At 44.0% G+C, this 19,189-nt stretch overlaps 2 protein-coding genes across 2 annotated transcripts; one reads left to right on the top strand and one right to left on the bottom strand.

Annotated features, from left to right (window-relative positions):
- The first annotated feature begins 24 nt into the window (after nt 1-24).
- bzw1a (basic leucine zipper and W2 domains 1a) lies at nt 25-8,813 on the top strand. The gene is made up of 12 exons (XM_086148536.1): nt 25-153; nt 2,044-2,117; nt 2,230-2,406; nt 2,988-3,082; nt 3,169-3,234; nt 3,890-4,025; nt 4,269-4,378; nt 4,466-4,636; nt 6,223-6,369; nt 6,492-6,630; nt 6,711-6,833; nt 8,120-8,813. Exons 2-12 carry the CDS (start codon nt 2,054-2,056, stop codon nt 8,149-8,151), a joined length of 1,260 nt encoding a protein of 419 aa, XP_086004662.1. The 5' UTR covers nt 25-153; nt 2,044-2,053; the 3' UTR covers nt 8,152-8,813.
- A 1,435-nt stretch (nt 8,814-10,248) lies between these two features.
- LOC147233568 (uncharacterized) lies at nt 10,249-17,261 on the bottom strand. Its single transcript, XM_086148537.1, has 2 exons — nt 14,233-17,261; nt 10,249-11,839 (listed from the first exon to the last, which is right to left on the bottom strand). Exons 1-2 carry the CDS (start codon nt 14,956-14,958, stop codon nt 11,804-11,806), a joined length of 762 nt encoding a protein of 253 aa, XP_086004663.1. The 5' UTR covers nt 14,959-17,261; the 3' UTR covers nt 10,249-11,803.
- Between the last annotated feature and the right edge of the window lie 1,928 nt (nt 17,262-19,189).

The following is a 19,189-nucleotide window of genomic DNA, read 5'->3' as shown; positions in this document are numbered from 1 at the left end:
GTAAACGGAAATCCCCTTCATAATGCGCATGCGCAGCGGGCGGAGCTTCCGGAAGTCCTGACGGGAAGGTCTTTTTGTTTGGGCCGCTGAGAGACTCGACATTTCGGTTTGATTCACCTGGTTCTCAACCGTTTTTTATCTGCATTAATTTCGGTGAGTAATCCCGTCAATATTCACCTTGTGTCGTCGCGTGTTTCAAAATTTGCTCATGGACGATTTAATGTAGAGGGTTTTTTCGCTACTTTACTCAGGAATGTAGCCGTCACGGGTGTGCTGTAGGGCCACCTCCGCTCATATTAGCCTTACCGCTGAACCCCCTCCTACCCCTTCGCTTTCTCGATGGGCATTGAGAAGTTACAAAATGACATTTCTAGAATTAGGTTTGTCAATGGACACATTTTCACCCCGCTGTCTATTTGAATGTGGAAAAGATTGTTTTATAGCGTTTCACACTTGGCAGACATCCGGAGGCCCGGCTAACCTGCACCGCCAAGGCGCATGGTGAGGCCCGGGTTCAGCCAAGCTAGGCTACTATTAGCCAGCTCAACTTAGAAGATCCTTTCCATTTTGTCAAATTCGTTACGTGTCGAAAATACTTAAAATGTCTTCTTTTCTTTTGTAGACGACGATTGTATACTTTAACTGACATTGCGGTTATGTACGTCACAAAAAAGACAATTACCTCCCGGCTTCACCGCTTTTTGCCTTTTGTCCCCTTTGGCTTTTAGTGCCGCTAATAATATCGTGTCGTGAAAGTCAACTTTTGTTGTGACACTTTCGTTAAAATGTGATAAATTTAAATAATACGACACAAGTTTTCGAATAATTAATCCAACAGCATTTTACTAAGTATGTGTAGATTATTTGTAGGTTTTGGTGTCTTCGAAAGCCCAAGTACTAATTTATAGTACTTATTTAAAATGGAGTTTGCTCTTAGTTTAACTCCAAAATATAGCTCTATGAATACAGTTTGTCGATGAGTGGACAATCTGCAAATGAGCCTATTCCAATTGCTATTGCAAAGATTATATAATATTCTTGGATTGCCCTGCAATTAGCGTTTTTATATTTTCATTAAACTTTTCAACTTTTTAGACCTAACTTGCTGAATTATATCTACTTAATGCATGCACAAACATCTTCCATCTGGACAAATGAGATGAAACTGTTTTAGACTGTTTCAAATTGAGTAACTAACTCTGTCACATTTTTGCCATAGAAATTGGGGCAAAAAAAGACAAACTGAGAACATAATAAAAAAAAGAAACAATTGTTGCAATTTAAACTTGTGACAGGAAAAGGAGGAAGCACATTAAGATGCGTGGCAATGACAAAAATGAACAGATTGTCATGCAAATTTGGCCTTTCATGTGTAACAATGAGGGATTAGCGGACCACAAGAAAATAAATGAAGTCTTTAGTCGCGATTAAAATGCGAGCTGGAGGCTCAGCAAACATCCACTGGAAGCGTCTTCCACTGTCATGGAGGAGAACCTGCTGAAGCTGTCACCCCACTTTCCCAACAGTTGACACACCTGTCGATGAAGACCAGTTCAAACAAGCGCTGAGATGTCAAAGGAGCTGAAACTGCGTCACTGTACTCCTGGGTGTTGCACGTCATCTGGCTCTGGCGACTCATTTTTTTTTATAAGACAGCATTTTGCTGCCAGGCTGCAAAGGCCCATTGAAGTATTTCTGAAATGCTTTTAAACAACTTAATGCCAGAAATGAGATTCCACAGGTTGTAACTTTGCTGAAGATCAATTCACTGTTGGCTTTCGTCTTTTCTGGGAATCCGTTGACAAGCAAAACATTTTTATCAATCACAAATTAGTAGTCGTTTATATAAGTGCAGTTAATGTCCTCCAGCTATTTGTTTTTAAAGTGAACTGTCAACAGTTGTTATGGAAGCGTGAGTTAGTGTCTGCAGTGGATCTCGCCCAGAGTTACACCCAAATGCCTACAAACAGGAACGAACGCCGTGTGCTGAGTCACGTTTTGGCATGTGCGGGAAGTAAACCTTGTGTTTTGTCCTTTTTTCAGGGTGTCTTTTATGAATAATCAAAAGCAGCAAAAGCCAACGCTAACCGGCCAGCGTTTCAAAACGAGGAAAAGAGGTCAGTGTCACAACTCACAGTGCGTGTGTGTGCGCGCATGTGTTTGTGATTATTATTTTCTTGTTGTTAACCCCCCATGTGTGTCTTAATCTTATCTGCTTTATTCCCACAGATGAAAAGGAGAGGTTTGACCCTACTCAGTTTCAAGAAAGTATCGTACAAGGCTTGAACCAAACTGGCACTGACTTGGAAGCGGTCGCGAAGTTCCTTGACGCGTCTGGCGCCAAGCTTGACTACCGCCGGTATGCAGAGACGCTCTTTGACATCCTGGTGGCCGGCGGAATGCTGGGTGAGTCGTCCCAAACGGATCCTAGTATTCTGGGGCTAAAAATGAACCTTTTTAGAAATTGTATATTTCTTTTGGGTTTGTGGAAAAACTCCCCTGTCACTGTTTTGGGGGATTAGGCTCGTATTCAAGTATGCGCCTTTTATTTCACCAGTATGTTTTTCATGTTTTCCAGTGTCTGATCCTCATACTAACTCAAAAATGTAGTTTTTAAACAGGTTGTCTTTCATCAAGTGTCTATCTGATGGCTGATACTGAATTTGGCAAGGATTTAAGAAAAATTAAATACATTTCAATCAGGATCCCAAGAAATAGATTGCTGGAAACACTTCTACTGGCTTTTTTTTTTTTTTTTAAATAAGTTCATTGGTTTGTGGAGAATCTAGCTACTTGTATGATCCAAAAAGTGCTTTTGACAAAGTTGTCACTTGGAATAGTGCATGTTTGTATTAATTTATTTTTTTTAGTTAAAAAGAGCACAGGGGGTATACAAGCTTGCTTTAAGGTAGACTTTTTTTTTTTTTTTTTTAAACAAAATTTTGTGTGTGTGTGTGTGTGTGTGTGTGTGTGCGCGCGCCCTGCAGCCCCAGGGGGCACTCTGTCCGACGACATGACCCGCACCGAGTTCTGCCTCTTCACGGCACAAGAAGACCTGGAGACGATGCAAGCATACGCTCAGGTACTTTGTCAGTTTGACCTAAGCGCCACTTTCGGATTAAGATCCACAAGTTCATGCCTTTTTTTTTTTCCCCCTCCACTAATTAGGTTTTTAACAAGCTGATCAGGCGTTACAAGTACCTGGAGAAGGGTTTCGAGGAGGAGATCAAGAAGGTCAGTGTCGTCTGTAGTAAGTCAGCGCATGGAGGCCTGTTCCCTCCTGAGGGCTGTGCAGCAGCCTTCCAACAAGATTAGCAGGTTTAGGATATTCACTTTGCGGTATTGTTTTCTGAACTCTCAGCTGGTTTTTAAATCCAATACACCTCCTTCCTATTGGCATATAAAATGTGTGTGACTCACTTTAGATGCACAATTGCTGTAATGCCGCATTATGTTTCAGGTCAAAGGAAATGCGCTGATAAAAGAGGAAAATGGCGCAACTAGATCGGTCTTGCTGGTTTCATTCCTTTTCTAAACCTGTCGAGCCATTGCATCTTTTTTTAAGCTATAAAGAACAAAACTGTATTTAAAAGGCTATATTTAGGACTTTGTATGAAGATGCCAAGCTATAAAATGAGTCAGTGACTCATATTGTTGTTGTTCTCCCTGCTGTCTATTTATTCATGGATGTCTTTGCTATTTTCTGTCTTTCAACTGCGTCGTCATTTATATTCATATTTATTTTTGACGTAACTGTTACGCTGCTGTGACAAATGAATTTCCCCTATGGGGTTCAATAAAGTTTATCATCTTATCTTATGTTCATGTAATCCTATTTGGCTTTGCTGACTGTGCCCCCCCCTCCCCTCCCCCTTTCTGTCTCCTGCAGTTGTTGCTGTTTCTAAAGGGTTTTACTGAGTCTGAGCGCAACAAGCTGGCCATGCTGACCGGCATCCTGCTGGCCAACGGCAACATATCAGCCTCCATCCTGAGCAGCCTCTTCAACGAGAACCTCGTCAAAGAAGGTTGGCGGGCGCTCACTTCAAGCCCCATAAAGCCCATTCACCTTTTTAAATTCAAGCAGACCTTGTACATCCAAAATGATGTAAATTTTAATGTATACCACCTTAAGCTTCCGCTTTTATTTTCATTATTTTTCCCTTGAGCATGTAACCATGCCATTTTGACCACCCTGTAGTTTATTGTATGAAACCAGACGTCCTCCCGATCGTCTTTTTTCAACGTGTCCAATGTCGTGTTGGTCTCAGGAGTGTCCGCAGCCTTCGCTGTCAAGCTCTTCAAATCATGGATCAACGAGAAAGACATCAACTCTGTTGCTGCTAGTCTCCGCAAAGTCGGAATGGACAACAGGCTGATGGTAAACACAATAGAAAAAAGGAGAAAAAAAAACACACTGTCCTCTTTACGACCGGGTGGAATTCATTTAACCCCTTTTTGAATCCAGGAGCTCTTTCCTGCCAACAAACGGAGCTGTGAGCATTTTTCAAAGTACTTCACCGACGCCGGGCTGAAGGAGCTGTCCGACTTCGCCCGCAACCAGCAATCCATCGGAGCCCGCAAAGAGCTGCAGAAGGAGCTCCAGGAGCAGATGTCCCGCGGAGACCCCCAGAAAGAGGTGAGGTTCGGGAAGAGAGACGTCGATCGTGTTCAGAACCGTCCGTGTCCTTCGGTACGCCTCCACCGTGTTCCTCCTCATTTAGTTTTGGGTGTCGTGTGCTGAGCCCACATTTCTGGCGAATTCTGATTCACCGGCTGCAATCTTCAACATCTGACTTCTTACTCATTGGCTGTTTTGGAATTCTATCAGTGTTGCCACACATCTGCAGCCTGCAGAGCATTAGCCGCACATTTGCAGGAACCAAACAGTTTTCAAGCGCCCCAAAACAGCCTCCATATTTCGTGTCTCCACAAGAAAACACACAAAGCCAAATGTTTGTTTTTTTTTTCCTCTCAATCAAACTTTCCCTAATTGCATTATATATTTTCCACAAGCTAGAACTTGTACACTGAATGATTTATTTCTCCACATCAAGAAGGAATTGGAAAGAGACGTTCACAAGAAGCAACTACGAAATCTTCTCCTGGCAGAGGAGGCGGCGGCTAAATTTAGAAACGTTGCTACGAAGCAATACAACATTTCCAGGATAGACTTTCTGGGATAATAGCTGTTTTTGTCTTACTGTTTCATGCACAATAAATCTGGAAATCCACCCCCACAAAGCAGGAGTGTGCTTGCAAAGCGTGTACATTTTATCTCTGGAAAGACAGATGTTGTCCCGAGCCCTCTCAAAACATTTCGCTATAAAATATGTGGAAAAACAGACTGCAGAGTAACCTTTAACAGCACACTATGTAGAGAGAAAAAAAAAGGAAAAAAATCCTTGTAAAAGAACACCCGTTTTAAAGTGTTTGGGAAAATATTTTCTCCCCAAACACGAGGTTTCCTAGCCGTTTCCAGACTGGAGTTCTCCTGTTGAGTTTTACCTCCAGCCTGGGATCCTCCTGGGATCTGCCTCACGTGTGTTTTAGCACAGATCCTATGAAGATTCAAAATGGCACATGAGTCTATTTATTTTAATGTCCCTCAAAACCTCTTTCCTCCCCATTTATTGTTTTCCATATTGCATAAGTGGATTTAATTCGGCGTTAAGCGTTGGTATTCCAGCCCTTGTAAATGAGTCACATACATGCCTATATTTCTTTCAAGTGCAGCGTTCGACCACAGCGACGACCCACTGACCTCCCGTGTCTCAGAGCTCAGCCCTGCCGCGGGCGGCGGCTGCTGCAGGTCCACTTTCCTAACCGACTGAGCACAAGCTGTGGTTGTTCTGGAAGTCGTCGGCGACAGTTCTTCCTTCCTGTGCGCTGAAACTGCGGGACTCGCCTCAACAAATTCACGCGTGGCCGTTTTGATCCGGGTTTGGTCGGCATCCGTCGATGCTATCAATAAAGGAGGTGTCTTGAAGGAATACGATTGCACGTTTAAGAAACGAGGCGTGTGTTGTCGCGGAAGACACAGGCTCGGTAGCGTGGGCCGTGTCAGAGGGGAAAGGAGAACACGGAGGGAACATTTGTCTTTGTCCTGTTTTGCAAATTTGTTGTTTCCTGCCGGCGGAACCCAGCGGCACATAATGCGGCTTTGTGTTGTCAGCTGCTCAAACTTAAGTGTGTGTGTGTGTGTGTGTGTGTTTGTCGTGTCAGATTATCGCCTTCACCAGGGAGGAGATGAAGAAGGCCAACCTCTCAGAGCAGAGCATGATCGGCATCATCTGGACCAGCGTGATGAGCTCCGTGGAGTGGAACAAGAAGGAGGAGCTGGTGACCGAACAAGCCATCAAACACTTGAAGGTGCGGCCGAAGACCCGCCTCGGCGAGCTCCTCTTCGGATTTTTGATGAGGCCTTTGGTCATTTGTGTGGAGATACATCAGGGGGGGAACGTACGTGAACCTGTTTCCTCCCGTCCCTGCAGCAATACAGCCCTCTGCTGAAAGCCTTCACCTCCCAGGGTCAGTCCGAGCTCAGCCTGCTGCTAAAGATCCAGGAGCACTGTTACGAGAACATCCACTTCATGAAGGCCTTCCAGAAGATCGTGGTGCTTCTCTACAAAGGTGACGCCGCCGCACGCTTGCGCTTTGTCTTTTCGAACGCATCGACCTGCCGCTCACGCAGCTCAATCCCCCGCCCGCAGCCGACGTGCTGAGCGAGGAGGCCATTCTGAGGTGGTACACCGACGCCCACCTTGCCAAGGGGAAGAGCGTCTTCCTCGAGCAGATGAAAAAATTCGTGGAGTGGCTGAAGAATGCGGAGGAAGGTAAGAACGCCGACTCCGAAACCCCGGCGGGGACAGAATCCTCGGCGGACGCTTGCCCCGACACGAAAGGCATGTAACGGACGGCGGGCATTCCGGCAAGATGTCTGCAGTTGATCATGCGGAACACGTGGGACCTGCGGTCGCAGCCTCGTTCCCTCCGCCGGCGGGCTTCGAGAGGCGTGCTAGGAAAATGACCAAAAAATAGCAATCACAAGACTCAACGGTTTCCATGACAGTCCACCTTGGGGCAGAGCTCTGTGTTTCAGTCCTCTTCGCGCGTGTGAATTCCGTAGTTCAAAACACGGGCACTGTATTTAAACGGTCTCTGGGTAAAAAAAAAAAAAGGAAAAAAGTTTTTTGCCGTCCAGATGTGCCTGAAATATAAGGGAGGATACCTGACCCTTTTTTTTTTCCCCCTAAAATAATCAAAAGTGTGCGTCAGCGCCCAAAGACAAGATGGAGAAGAAGTAGCCAAAGCCCTCAGAGCAGCAGGCTGAGAGCTCGCTCGACGCTTAAGGGTCGTTCTGTTACGATTTCCCAGAATCTCAAGCAGTTTGGGTGCAAAACTTCCGACTGCAGGTTCTCCTCCTTATTAATTCTGCGTCTCGGCGGAGAGGAAGAGGAGTCCGACCAAGACTCGGTCCTCGGGAAGAGTGGAAGTGAAGCACCTGGCAGCTCCGACCTGTTCTGACAGCGAGGTGTTTTTCGCCTCCCGCAGCTGGGCGACGTTAGAATGATTTGAATTCTCAGTGTTTTTGGAGTTTATTTTCCCCAAAAGGTTGCAAAGCAGAGCTCGTTTGAAGAATTGTCAGCCTTTTTTTTTTTTTTTTTTTTTTTTCGCATTCCAATTATCCACGTAGATGCCTTCCAGATGCCGGTGTGGTTCCGAATCAAGCCAGACAACAGCCTGCGGTCGCAGTGAATTTTCACGGAATCTCAAGTCTGTCAGAGGAGAGTCGTTTATTTTTAGCAGTGCGGAGTCGATGCTCGGCCCGGATCGCTGTTTAGATGGAGCTGTCAATCAAATATCACATTTTAAGGCTTGGCTTTAGCTGTCCTTTAAGTTTATCATAGGCTACATTTTTTTTTTTTTCTCTCACTGTGTTCAAATTGGCAAAAAATTCTAAGCGGTGACTTTGGTTTGTTGTCAGGAAAGCATTTCCTGTCGTCACAGTTCTGACCTTTCAAACAGGAAACAGGCGCTCGGGGGAGCAAAGCACTCCAACTGAATGTTGTGCTAGAAAAGTACTTGTCTAAGTGTGACTTCCTGTCTTCCCCCCTTCCAGAGTCTGAATCGGACGAAGAGGAGGCCGACTGAACCTCCGTCGCCAGATGAGCTGTTTTTTGTTTTGGTTTTTTTTTTTTTTTCTTTTCGTTTTTTTTTTTTTTTCTCCCAAGTAGGAACAGGAGCAGTAGAATGCCTCCCCCCCCCCCCCCCTGTCTTTCTCTTCTACCTCCTGTTAGTTTCTCAAGCACACCCCCTCTTGCCCCCTCCTCCCCCAACCCAGGCATACCTTTCCAACAAGGGCTCGGTCCTTCTCCGGAGCCAAAAAACCTCGACTCCGCTCTTCACTTTCTGCGAGTCTCACTATTTGTGACGCCTCGCGTAATTTGGATACAAACATTCCACGTGATTGGCGGCCGCCACAGCGTAATATTGATCCCCGCGCCCACTAAATCTCACCAAAGTTATCCCCCGCCGCCACCCCCCCCCCCCCCCCCACACCACCACCCCTCCAAATGATATTTTGCCCCGCTCACATTTTGGCTCCTGTTCGGTCTTAAACTCCGCCTTCTCTTCAGACCCTCGGGTGGCCCATCCCGACCCCCGCGACCCCTGCGTCGCTGGCCGAGGTCAGTCAGAAGACACGCCCCCTGTGAGATGCCTCGCCAGCTAACTGATTATTATTGGTTTCTACTTTCTTTAATCTGATACAAGCCGATTTGACTTTTTTATGAAATGAAGATTATTGAAATGGTCACGTCTTTGTCGTCTTTTGTCGGTTTAAAGTCGCACTCCTGCCAGAAAATTAGGAAACTTGACAGGGAGGGATAATAAATTAAATTTCAAAGCCTCAAATACTTTTTATGAGGAGAAAAATATTAATACACCAAATGAGCAAAGATGAGTAACTCGAGTTGAAATTGGAGAAAGTTACTAGTTTTTGCAAAATGTGACAAACTAATGCAACTTGACAATTAGTGGTTGTAGTGTGTTCCTGAGAGCACGTCCTGCATGAGAGCGAGATTAAAAGATTACCTGGAAATACACTAAAAGGGGGCAGAGAAACAAACTGAATATGATCAGAGAAACAAAAATCTGCATTTTTTTTTTTTTGAAAAGCAATAAAATGTTAATGAATGCCCTCTAACCACTAACTTATGAAGTTGACTGGAAAACAATTGAAAAATTGCCTAGACATACATTACTGAGAATCATGTTACATAATTTCATTATTATCTATTTCCATGTCAGTTTAGAATTACAACCCTTCCCCCCATCTTTGTAATTATGTAATTTTCTTCTGTCCTCGGTGCATATTGTTCACCTCCAGCGACCCGAGAGTTTTAATCTGATCCCCTTCTACCAAAATGTTGCTGTCCTATTTGATCAGCTACTTATTGGACCAGCTACTGGTGCATAAAAATATGAATAAATCTCTCAATGTACCTTAGTTTGTATCAAATTCAAAAAACTTTTCACACATTGGCCGCCATTGTTTACGTCACGAGGTCTATCTGGGCTCGGTCCTGTTTGTTTTACCGTACGGCGCAAAAACATGTCATCTGCACATCCCTTCCGGTTTGGACCCGAGGAGGACGATGCTGACGACAATCCAAACTTGCTAGTGCGTGTGCAGTAATTGTGCTATGCTAACAGATAGCGTCTGTTGTAAGGAGCTCTGCTTTTTGTCATAGGCTGTTCTGTGTAGACTTCCAGGCCGCTCTGCTCACCGACCAGCAGCTTCCTCCAGTTCAAGCCGGTGCTGATCCTTCGTCATCGGATGCTACTTTTGCATGAGCGTGTTGTTGACGTCCTCGCAGGGAAACCTCCAGCGTGTCCACCCTGTGGTCGTGTCCGTCCACGAGCAATTTCCCACTCCCTTCTTGTCCCTTGGAAAGCTGTGTAGCCTAGCATCAGCCCCTTCATTTCCCTTGGACTGGAAATTGCACCAGAAAGCAGCACAATGTGGCATTATGTGCGTACATACCGAACGGCGCTAAAGTTTACACGAGCAACCGGTTTACGTCAACAACCCAGCGTGCATTGCACTAGTAAAACAATGGTGGGGAACTTTGGTTAAAATGGTATGAATTGCAAATTTGTTTTTTTTACCAACACATTCTCATCTTAGGCAAACCTTTTAAACCCCCGGATTAAAAAGTCAGACGAGGAGAGGCGGCACGCTTTTCACCATGTCAACCTTTTTTTTTTATTTTAGAAAAATACATTTGTTTTCAAGCAGCTTTGTCAGTACGGCGATGTGCAAACGTTTTTCAAGTACATCAGCGACGAGTGATGTAGAGGTAGGCCTTCGCCAGGTCAGCTGTGAGGTAGGGTCTCCCACGGTCCTGTGTCCGGTCAAGTGCATGGGTCGGGCAGGTTGGGGGGGCTCGTGCACTTTGAATGCAAGGGGCTTTGCGCGCAGAATGTCGGCGCGCTTTGCTTAAAGTGATAACAGGGATCTGTGCAACAATGCAAGGTAAACATTTCAACACAACCTTCCAAATGGAGGATGCGGCGCTAATTCTGCTTCTCGCTGACACACACACGGCAATTAACATCCTCTAATCTGGGAACTGGGATTAACATGAAGTGCCATTCCTTTTTTTTTGGGGGGGGGTTGTTTTTCTACTATAACCCCATTTATTCCTGGTCCTTTGCCAAAATAACTCGGCATATTTAACAGATCCAAGAACAGTTTGTGGGATTTTTTTTCCTTTACTTTTTTGATTTTTTTCTTCAAGGCTTCTTACGCTTCTCAAAATTTGCCTTATTGGCCTAGAACAGGGATGTCAAACTCATTTTAGCTCAGGGGCAATATGGGGGAAAATCTATTCTAAGGTGGGCCAAATCGGTAAAATCATGACATATGAACTACTGTTCCGCACCTATTGTTCAATTCACTCCTCAAACCTGGTATTTTTTAGCTTTGCAAGCCGGATTAAACCTCTTGACGGGCCTAATCCGGCCCACGGGCCTTGAGTATGACACCCCTGGCTCTGAAGTAACAGATGTATATACACAAGAAATTGAAAAATGTGCAAAACAAAAAAATAAAACTACTAAACTGTGCAAGTACTTGCAAGAAATAGCTTTAAAACGAGCCCCTACTTAGAGTTTTGCTCAATTTCCCCTTAAAATCAGCAAGAATTGGCATTAGAATAAAAAAAAAAAATAGTAAACATGCAAGGATCTTTTAGATAAATTCTTGAGTATTTCCTTAAAAATCAACCCCAAACTTAGGAGAATTTATTTTAAAAATCTACAAAAAAAAAAAAAAAAGAAAAATGATTTGCCTAGACAACCATCAGTACGAGAGGGGTTGTGGGCCTTCGGTACCTGAGGTTCGCTGCCTCCCCGCTCACCCACATCCACCCCACAACCCCACCCCAATCCAGTCAAAGCTTTGAGCAAAAGTGCCGGCGGTGAAAGGGTTAAATCACATCAGCTGCTCAACTGACAGCACCCAAATGCAGCGACCGCTCCTCACTTTCCTTCATGTGACTGAAGGGTTGCTTTTTGGGGGTGGTTGGTGGGGGTGCAAGGGAGGGCCCGTCCATCCGCGGGCCAGAAATAGAACCCCGTCAGGTGCAAGTTTACACATGGGCTCAGGTTGCAGCTCAACCAAAACACGGAGGCTCTCGGACGTGGACACACAAAGTGCTTTCCAGTGTTGGTTTGTTTTCAGCTCCCGGACCCTCCTCTCCCCGGTCCTTCATGTAAACAGCCCGAGCCCCCCGAGGCCTCAGACGCCCGCCGCCTGCCTCCCGCCGTCTCGGAGCTGCAGAGGCAAACACAGAGATTTACCACACACACAGTTGAGCTGTTCCTGTTTTTCATTTACTATTTATTCTCCCTCAGGAAAACGTGGAGCCTGCAAACCCCTTTAGACTAAAAAGTGGAATTCAAAAAAGTTATTCAATCTAATCTGATAATATTCAAGTCTTGGTGGCTTATGTTTGTTTGTTTTTTAATTTAAATCAATCTCAGTTAAGTGGCAAAATTTGTCTCTGAATGCTCAGGAAAATAATATTCATCTGGAAAATTCCAAAAACCCAATAAGGATTTTCTATAGTATTCTATCTCAAATCCGTAACCTAAAACACACTTAATTGTAAGGTGTTTTTCTCTTTAACATTGAATTGTGCAAAATTAGATCTTTGTCCAAAAGTATTTAGCATTGTACCAAATTTTCTATACTGTAATAACACCTGAAGTTAACACTCCTCAATATTAATTTGAATTAAGTCATTGGCAATACCGACTGTTGATTAGTGATGAATTATGCTGTTTCCCAAATTAAAATATTTCACAGTTGTTGGTTGATTGTTGGACTAGATTACTTCTAACACAGTCATGAAACATGTTTATTTTCATATTTTAAAATCCAAACATTTCATTCTGGAAGATGACATCATCTTTACGTTGTATCTTTTTTCCTGGAATTGATTTTTAATTCCTTAACAATGGTGGTTTATTACCAATTTTCAAGGGAAATTAACTTTTCTCAAAGTATTTTAGCAAGTAATTAGCAAGTATATTCATTTTAGCAAGTTAAAAAAACACCAAGTAATTGCTTTCAAAATAGGAATAATAAAAAAGAGCAAATATGCCTTAAAATGTGCATATATTCAAAAAAAAATCTAATAAAATCAGGTAGAAAATGCTTTAATTTAGCCTTTATTAGCTCTCTCCTCCTGATTAATGTTTCTAGAAAAGCAGTGCGTGGTGTGGTGGAGGGGCGGGCCGGGACAGAGGGGCAGTCTGTGCTGTCAATCACAGCAGAGACAGGTGCCTCTGCTCACCTGTCAGTCTGGCTCTGATTGACAGGATGCATCTCTGGACATTCTACCCCCGTGGAGCCTCTCTCTGCTCCGACTTGGTTTTTTTAGCAGGATGGTGCTGAAGGTCAGTGTGGGTTCTGTCTGGGGGCCGAATCCCATGAAATGAAAAGCGAGGGTTCAGCTGCGTCGTCTGTGCGTCCCGGAGCTCAGACATGATCTGACTCTGCAGCTCTGACCCGTCACCTCTGCTTGGTATCGTTTCTTTTTTCGACTTATTTCACTGATGTTTTTTTTTTTATTCCAGTCAGCCCTCCACCAGCTATTTTATATATTTTTTATTTACTTGTTTTATCATTAACCATATTATTAACCATCTTCTTTTACTTTCAGCTTTTCACTCATAGGTCACCACAGCAAATCAACCTCCCCCATGCAGCCCTTCTCTGTATCCTCTCCCCTAACACCCTATGCTTATAATAATAAAAATGAGTATTATTAATTATTGTTATTATTAGCAGGAGAATTGGAGCTGCAGGGCAAGAGGTCTCGAGGAAGACCAAAGAGAAGATTTATGGACGTAGTGAGAGAGGATATGAAGGTAGATGGTGTGAGAGAGGAGCATACAGAGAATAGGGTTAGATGGAGAAAAATGATTCGCTGTGGCGACCCCTGAAGGGAAAAGCCGAAAGACGAAGCTTATTAACTAGCTTATTAATTAGCTGCTTATTAACAGCAGGCCGATATAGACTATACAATATTTTTTCATTCTCTTGTGTACTCCTTATCCTTCACTTAGTACTTAAGACCTTAAGACACTTTATAGTTTTCACTTGTTACTTTACATATTTTTTGTCTTTCTTATCTCCCCCCTTTTTTTAACTGTTTATACAATTTTCTACTATTATTTATTATTGTTATATTTTCTTGTAACTCTGGCACAAGTTTCCTTTGGGGTGAATAAAGTTGTTCTTATTCTTATTATGATTATGATAGTAATTATTTTTAATATTATGCTCGTGGTAGGTCTGTTCTGACTATTGACATGATGAAGATGATGGAGATTATTATTGTTGTTGTGAGTAGTAGTGGTCCTATTTAGGCCATTATCACGATTATCATGGTGATTATTAGGATTATTGTATTTATTTATTTATAGTTGGAAAAAAAAAGATTTTACACTTAAACATAAATATAAACAAGCAGGAAAATATTTTAAAAATTCCTACCGGAAAGAGAAAAACAGGATTGTTTTTTAACGAACTTCCCGGAAGTAAACATGCAATCTCTCCGGGATCCAGGAAATGTTCCGGAAGTAACGGCCAAGGTCCGGAAGTGAGTAAAACCGATGTCGTCTTTGCTTTTCGGGCCGGTTTCGCTCCACCACACTCACCATCTTCCTCTGGTTGCTGAGGCAGAAGGTGCAGATGGGTCGCAGGGGACCGGGCACGACGCCCTGGTGGCGCAGACACGGCTGTCCGTCGCGGCACTCGTCGCCGAGCAGGAGCACGTTAGCTAGATGCGAGATGTAGCTAGAAGCTAGGCGTAGCGTCTCGATCTTGGACAACTTCCGGTCGGCGGGCTCGGTGGGGATGAGCGTGCGTAGCGCCGTGAACGCGGTGTTGACACTGTGCGTGCGGTCACGTTCACGCGCATTGGCCGCCTGGCGTTGTTTGCTCACACCGGAGAGTCTTCCGTCTCCTCCCCCGCTTCCCCCGCCTCCACCTCCACCTCTCCCCCTTCCCCTACCGCTGCGCCTCCTCCGTCCGTGCACCCCTTCCCCCTCCTCTTCCTCCTCCTCTTCCTCCTCAGTTTCCTCCTCCTCTTCTTCCTCCTCCTCCTCCTCCTCCTCTTCCTCCAGCCGGCTCCGGCGCGGGCTGCAGCCGCCGGCGGACTCGTCGCTATCGCTGCCGCTGTCCAGGTCGTCCGGGTCGGAAGCGAAGCCGCCCCGCGTCTCGCCGCCTGCGCTCTTCATCGCGGCCCGCGGGTTCTGCCGGCTGCTCATCGCTTTATCCTCGGGGTGAAAATAGCCGCGGGGAGCCGAGCAGCTGCCGCCGATCCGGTGACCGAGGCGGGTTTGCGGCGGACGGGACGGCCCCCCGACGCATCCGCATACCATCTGTGTTGACTGACGGACGCTTTCTGGGTCGCAGCCCGCCGCGGGGAAGGGGGGACGGGAAGGGACACACACACACACACACACACACACACACACACACACACACACACACACACTCGCACACACACACCTGTTGAGCTGAAATTAAACGCCGCGGGTTCGGCGCGTCTTCGGCCTCCACCGGTGATCGATGATCGATGGTCGCTGCTTAGGTGAAATAACGGCGTTCCTGCGTTTCATCGGGAATGCATAGGAGAGGCTGCACCTGCTGAAGGATACACACACACAAACACACACACACACACACACACACACACACACACACACGGTTAGAGACATAGATAGATCATCCATCCAATCAGTATCCCTATCCATTATAAAAATAAACGGATAATCAATTAATTAATTCAGTGTTACAACAATTTCCTTCGGGATTAAAAAATGTTCTTATTCTTATCTTTATTCATTATAGAAATTAATGGAAAATCTATCAATTTGTATTCTCATTCGTTATTAAAATAGATAGATTAATGGATTCAGTCAGTATCCTCATTCATTATAAAAATAAATGGATAATCAATCAGTTCAATCAGTATTGTTATTCATTATAAAAATAGATCGATTTCTAGATAATCGATTCAATCGGTATCCTCATTTGTTTTAAAATAAAGTCAATCAATTTAATCAGTATCCTCATTTGTTATTACAAAAATTGAAAATCAATCAATTCAATGAGTATTCTCATTCATCATTTAACAAAAATAGAAATTCTATCAAGTATTCTCATGATAAAAATAATTCAATCAGTATTCTCATAATAATAATCGTTTGATTCAATCAGTATCCCTATTAATTATGAGCATAGACAGATAAATAGATGATAATTAATCATCTTGATCAGTATCTTCATTCACTGTAAAAATTGGAAAGACAGATACATAGATAATCAATCAGTATCATTACTTATTCATTATGAAATAGATATCTAGATCACTAATCAGTTCAGTCAGTATCTTTTTTTATTATAAAACTAGATGCACAGATACATACATAGATATATAATCAATTCACTCAGTGTCCTTATTCATTATAAAAATAGACAATTCACTGTTTCCTTATTCATTAGGAAATGGATGGATAGATCATAAGTCAGCTCAATCATAAAATCAGTATAAAAATATACAGATATACAGTTGATCAAGTCAATCAGTATCCTTACTCATTATAAAATAGATGGATTTCTTGTCTCTGGTGATTTCCAAGTATTTGTTTTAAGCTAATTGATACTGAATAATAACGATTAATATGGAAAATGATGTGAGACAATGTCGGCATTCAATAATTCTACTATTAAGTAATTAACCCAAACGTCCCCATATGAGGACGTCTTTGTGGAACCACCATGAGGTTTAAGTGGATGTTGGAAGCCGCTGCTTATCGTCGCCGGGTTGCTCCAGCTGAAGGTCAGGTGAGAAGAAAACGCCGGCCGACAGAAACAGCCACGCTTTTATTCTAGAAATCAAGGAAATGCAGTGAAATCAGAAAAGCTGTCACAGTGGATCACCCACACTACAACTTCTGGACGGTCCTTTTCTTCTGACTTGATATTGACACTTGTGCACGTGATCAGGGTTTCCTGCTATATATTTTTCTCGTTTTGACCTGAAATCAGCGTCACACACACACACTCCTAATTATGGGGTGTGCGTGTGTGTTTGTGTGTCCCTTGTTGGCATCCAGGACAGGGGATGACCTGCCGCCTGTCACTGAGTGAACAGTCCAGGTGGGCCGTCTCGCTCAGTGTGTGCCCACTCTGATGGACACACACACACACACACACACACACACACACACACACACACACACACACGCGCCTCCACCCTGCCCAGTGCCATCTTTGGGGGTGGATAAAAATATCTGAGGACGATGCCTCGGGCCGCTGCCGCAGTGACACGCAGTAAAGCCAGGACTTTATGTCGGAAAAGCTCACTATTCCAACCAGGAAATGGGCTGACCTTCAGCTTCACCTCTCTACCACATCACAAACACACACACACACACACACACACACATATTTAGTTAAATTCAAAACAACATCAAGTGTCCAGCACACTCTTCCCCTACTAAGCGCCATCTGGTGGGCTGTGACGGTACTGCAGGCAAGACTCACTCGATGGAGGGATCGGTGGGCTTGAAGGCGAAAACAATTTGTAAAAAAAAAAAAAACAACAACTTAATTCTAGCGGCATTGTTTATTAAAAATTACTTTCATTTATGTGGAATTTCCAGGCTGCAAGGGACCCCCCCCCCCCCTCCATGTCTTTAGCGGTGACAGAGAGAGTTCGATTCCCGTCCGGCATCCGTTAATTTCCTCGTCTTTTTGCGGAAATTTAAAATACGGATACCTGCATCAAATGTTTTCGGCTCCTCTGAGGTTTCAACCGACTTTTACGATCAGAAATTTTTATTCTGTTATTCTAATTCTTCAGCTGCCATAATTATCATTTTTCTTTCTAATCTAATCTTTCCGATGAAAATCATGTTGTATTTGTAGTCCTCGCATACTTGCCACCAGACGGCAGTAAAAGTCCAGACGATCCAGACGGAGTTGTTTCTCCTTCTTCATTACAGACGCGGCAAAACGTAAGAGATGCAACGTCCGCGCGGGGTCAGAGGTCACCTCCCTGCAGGATTACGCTCGCAGCTGGAGCCCGGTTTGACCGAAACTGATTTGGCGAGGATGTCACCCTTGACGCTCGGAGGAGGCGCGCTCGAGGAAGCGAGACCACCCCGAGGGTTGGTAATGAGAATCGGACAACGAATATCCGTGTGATGGTTTTGCGGGACGGTTCGAGGAAGAGTCCGTCCGGCTCCGTCCTGTTCATTAAGGAAAAGTCGAGCGGCCTCCCCGGGGTCAGCGGTGGAATTGGTGCAGAGCTAATGTGGCCTCATTAATCCTCTAATCCTCATTTCCTTGCGGCCCCTGACCCGTCGACCCCCGCGGCAAAGTCAAATGCTTGTCCAGCGACGACCAACCAGAACCGCCTGTGCGCTCCTGATCCCGGTGAGCAGGAGTTTTGACCTATATCTCATTTTTTTTTTTTTTTTTTCTCTTTTTGCTGCCGTGCTTACCACAGATCTGTATTTACCCTCTCCAGTACGGGTTGGGGAGAGACAAAATTATGTCCGCGGATTCAGAAAAAGGAAGTCGGTGTTTCTGGATGCCAATATTGATGTAATTTAGCCGGACAGTGTGCACCTCATGCAGAGCAGAGTGAAATAACACAAGCTCTTCTGTGGAACCACCTTCTGGCTCCTGGAGGAAGAAAAAGCTTAAAACCTTTCTCTGAGAAAGCTTCTAGTAAGAGCATTGCGGGGCTTAAATACTAGGTTTTTTTTTTAGCACACACATCACAGAGCAGGAAATGTGAAGTGCAAAGAACAAACCCTCAAGAGACACGTGGAAAGATATTTAACAGGGATGATAAGAAAGGCACTGAGAGACGAAAGCGAAGTCATCCGAAAGCTAAGACGAGGAAATATGACGAAGCGATGTAGCGCTTAGCTTCACTTAAAAATGTTGACGAATTAAATAAATGAAGGCGTCACTTAAAGACATTACACTCCTATGACGCTGACCCAAAAAAAATACACTTAAACAACACAATGTCACTCCAAGTCAAACACACTTGTGTGAAATCAAAGTGTCCACTTAGGAAGCAACACTGATTGATTTGGACTTGTTTTAAGGGCGTTACATCAACCCGGAGTTTGTTTTTACACTTTTATTTGGAGTCCAGACCTTCATGCGTTCATACATTTGATTTCCATCGACCATTTTTATGTGATTTTGTTGTCATCACATTCAACTATGTAAAGAACAAAGTATTTCATAATAATATTTCATTCATTCACATCTAGGATGTGTTATTTTACTGTTCCCTTTATTTTTTTGAGCAGTGTAGATTTCTTTTTTCTTTTCTTTGACTTAAATATTTGAACATGTTTATTTAGATTTACACGATCGCCATAATCTTCAAATGTCAAATTTTAAAAATGAACAAACCAAAATAAAATACATTTTAATAAAATCCCCGTTAATTATTTGCAAAAGACACAGGGAGCCGCGGGTTGCCGACCACTGGACAAGACAATTGTCACCGTTTATGTTTAATATTGTCAAAATGACATAGCGATACAATTTCTTACCAACGGGTGGCGATTAAAACAC

Source organism: Fistularia commersonii, chromosome 6 (assembly GCF_037954325.1).
Source record: "Fistularia commersonii isolate RoL2024-O1a breed Wild chromosome 6, RoL_Fcom_v1.0, whole genome shotgun sequence".
In the NCBI taxonomy this organism is placed as follows: Eukaryota; Metazoa; Chordata; class Actinopteri; order Syngnathiformes; family Fistulariidae; genus Fistularia; species Fistularia commersonii.
The sequence above is the reverse complement of the archived record's forward strand: the minus strand, read 5'-3'. Positions and strand labels throughout refer to the sequence as shown.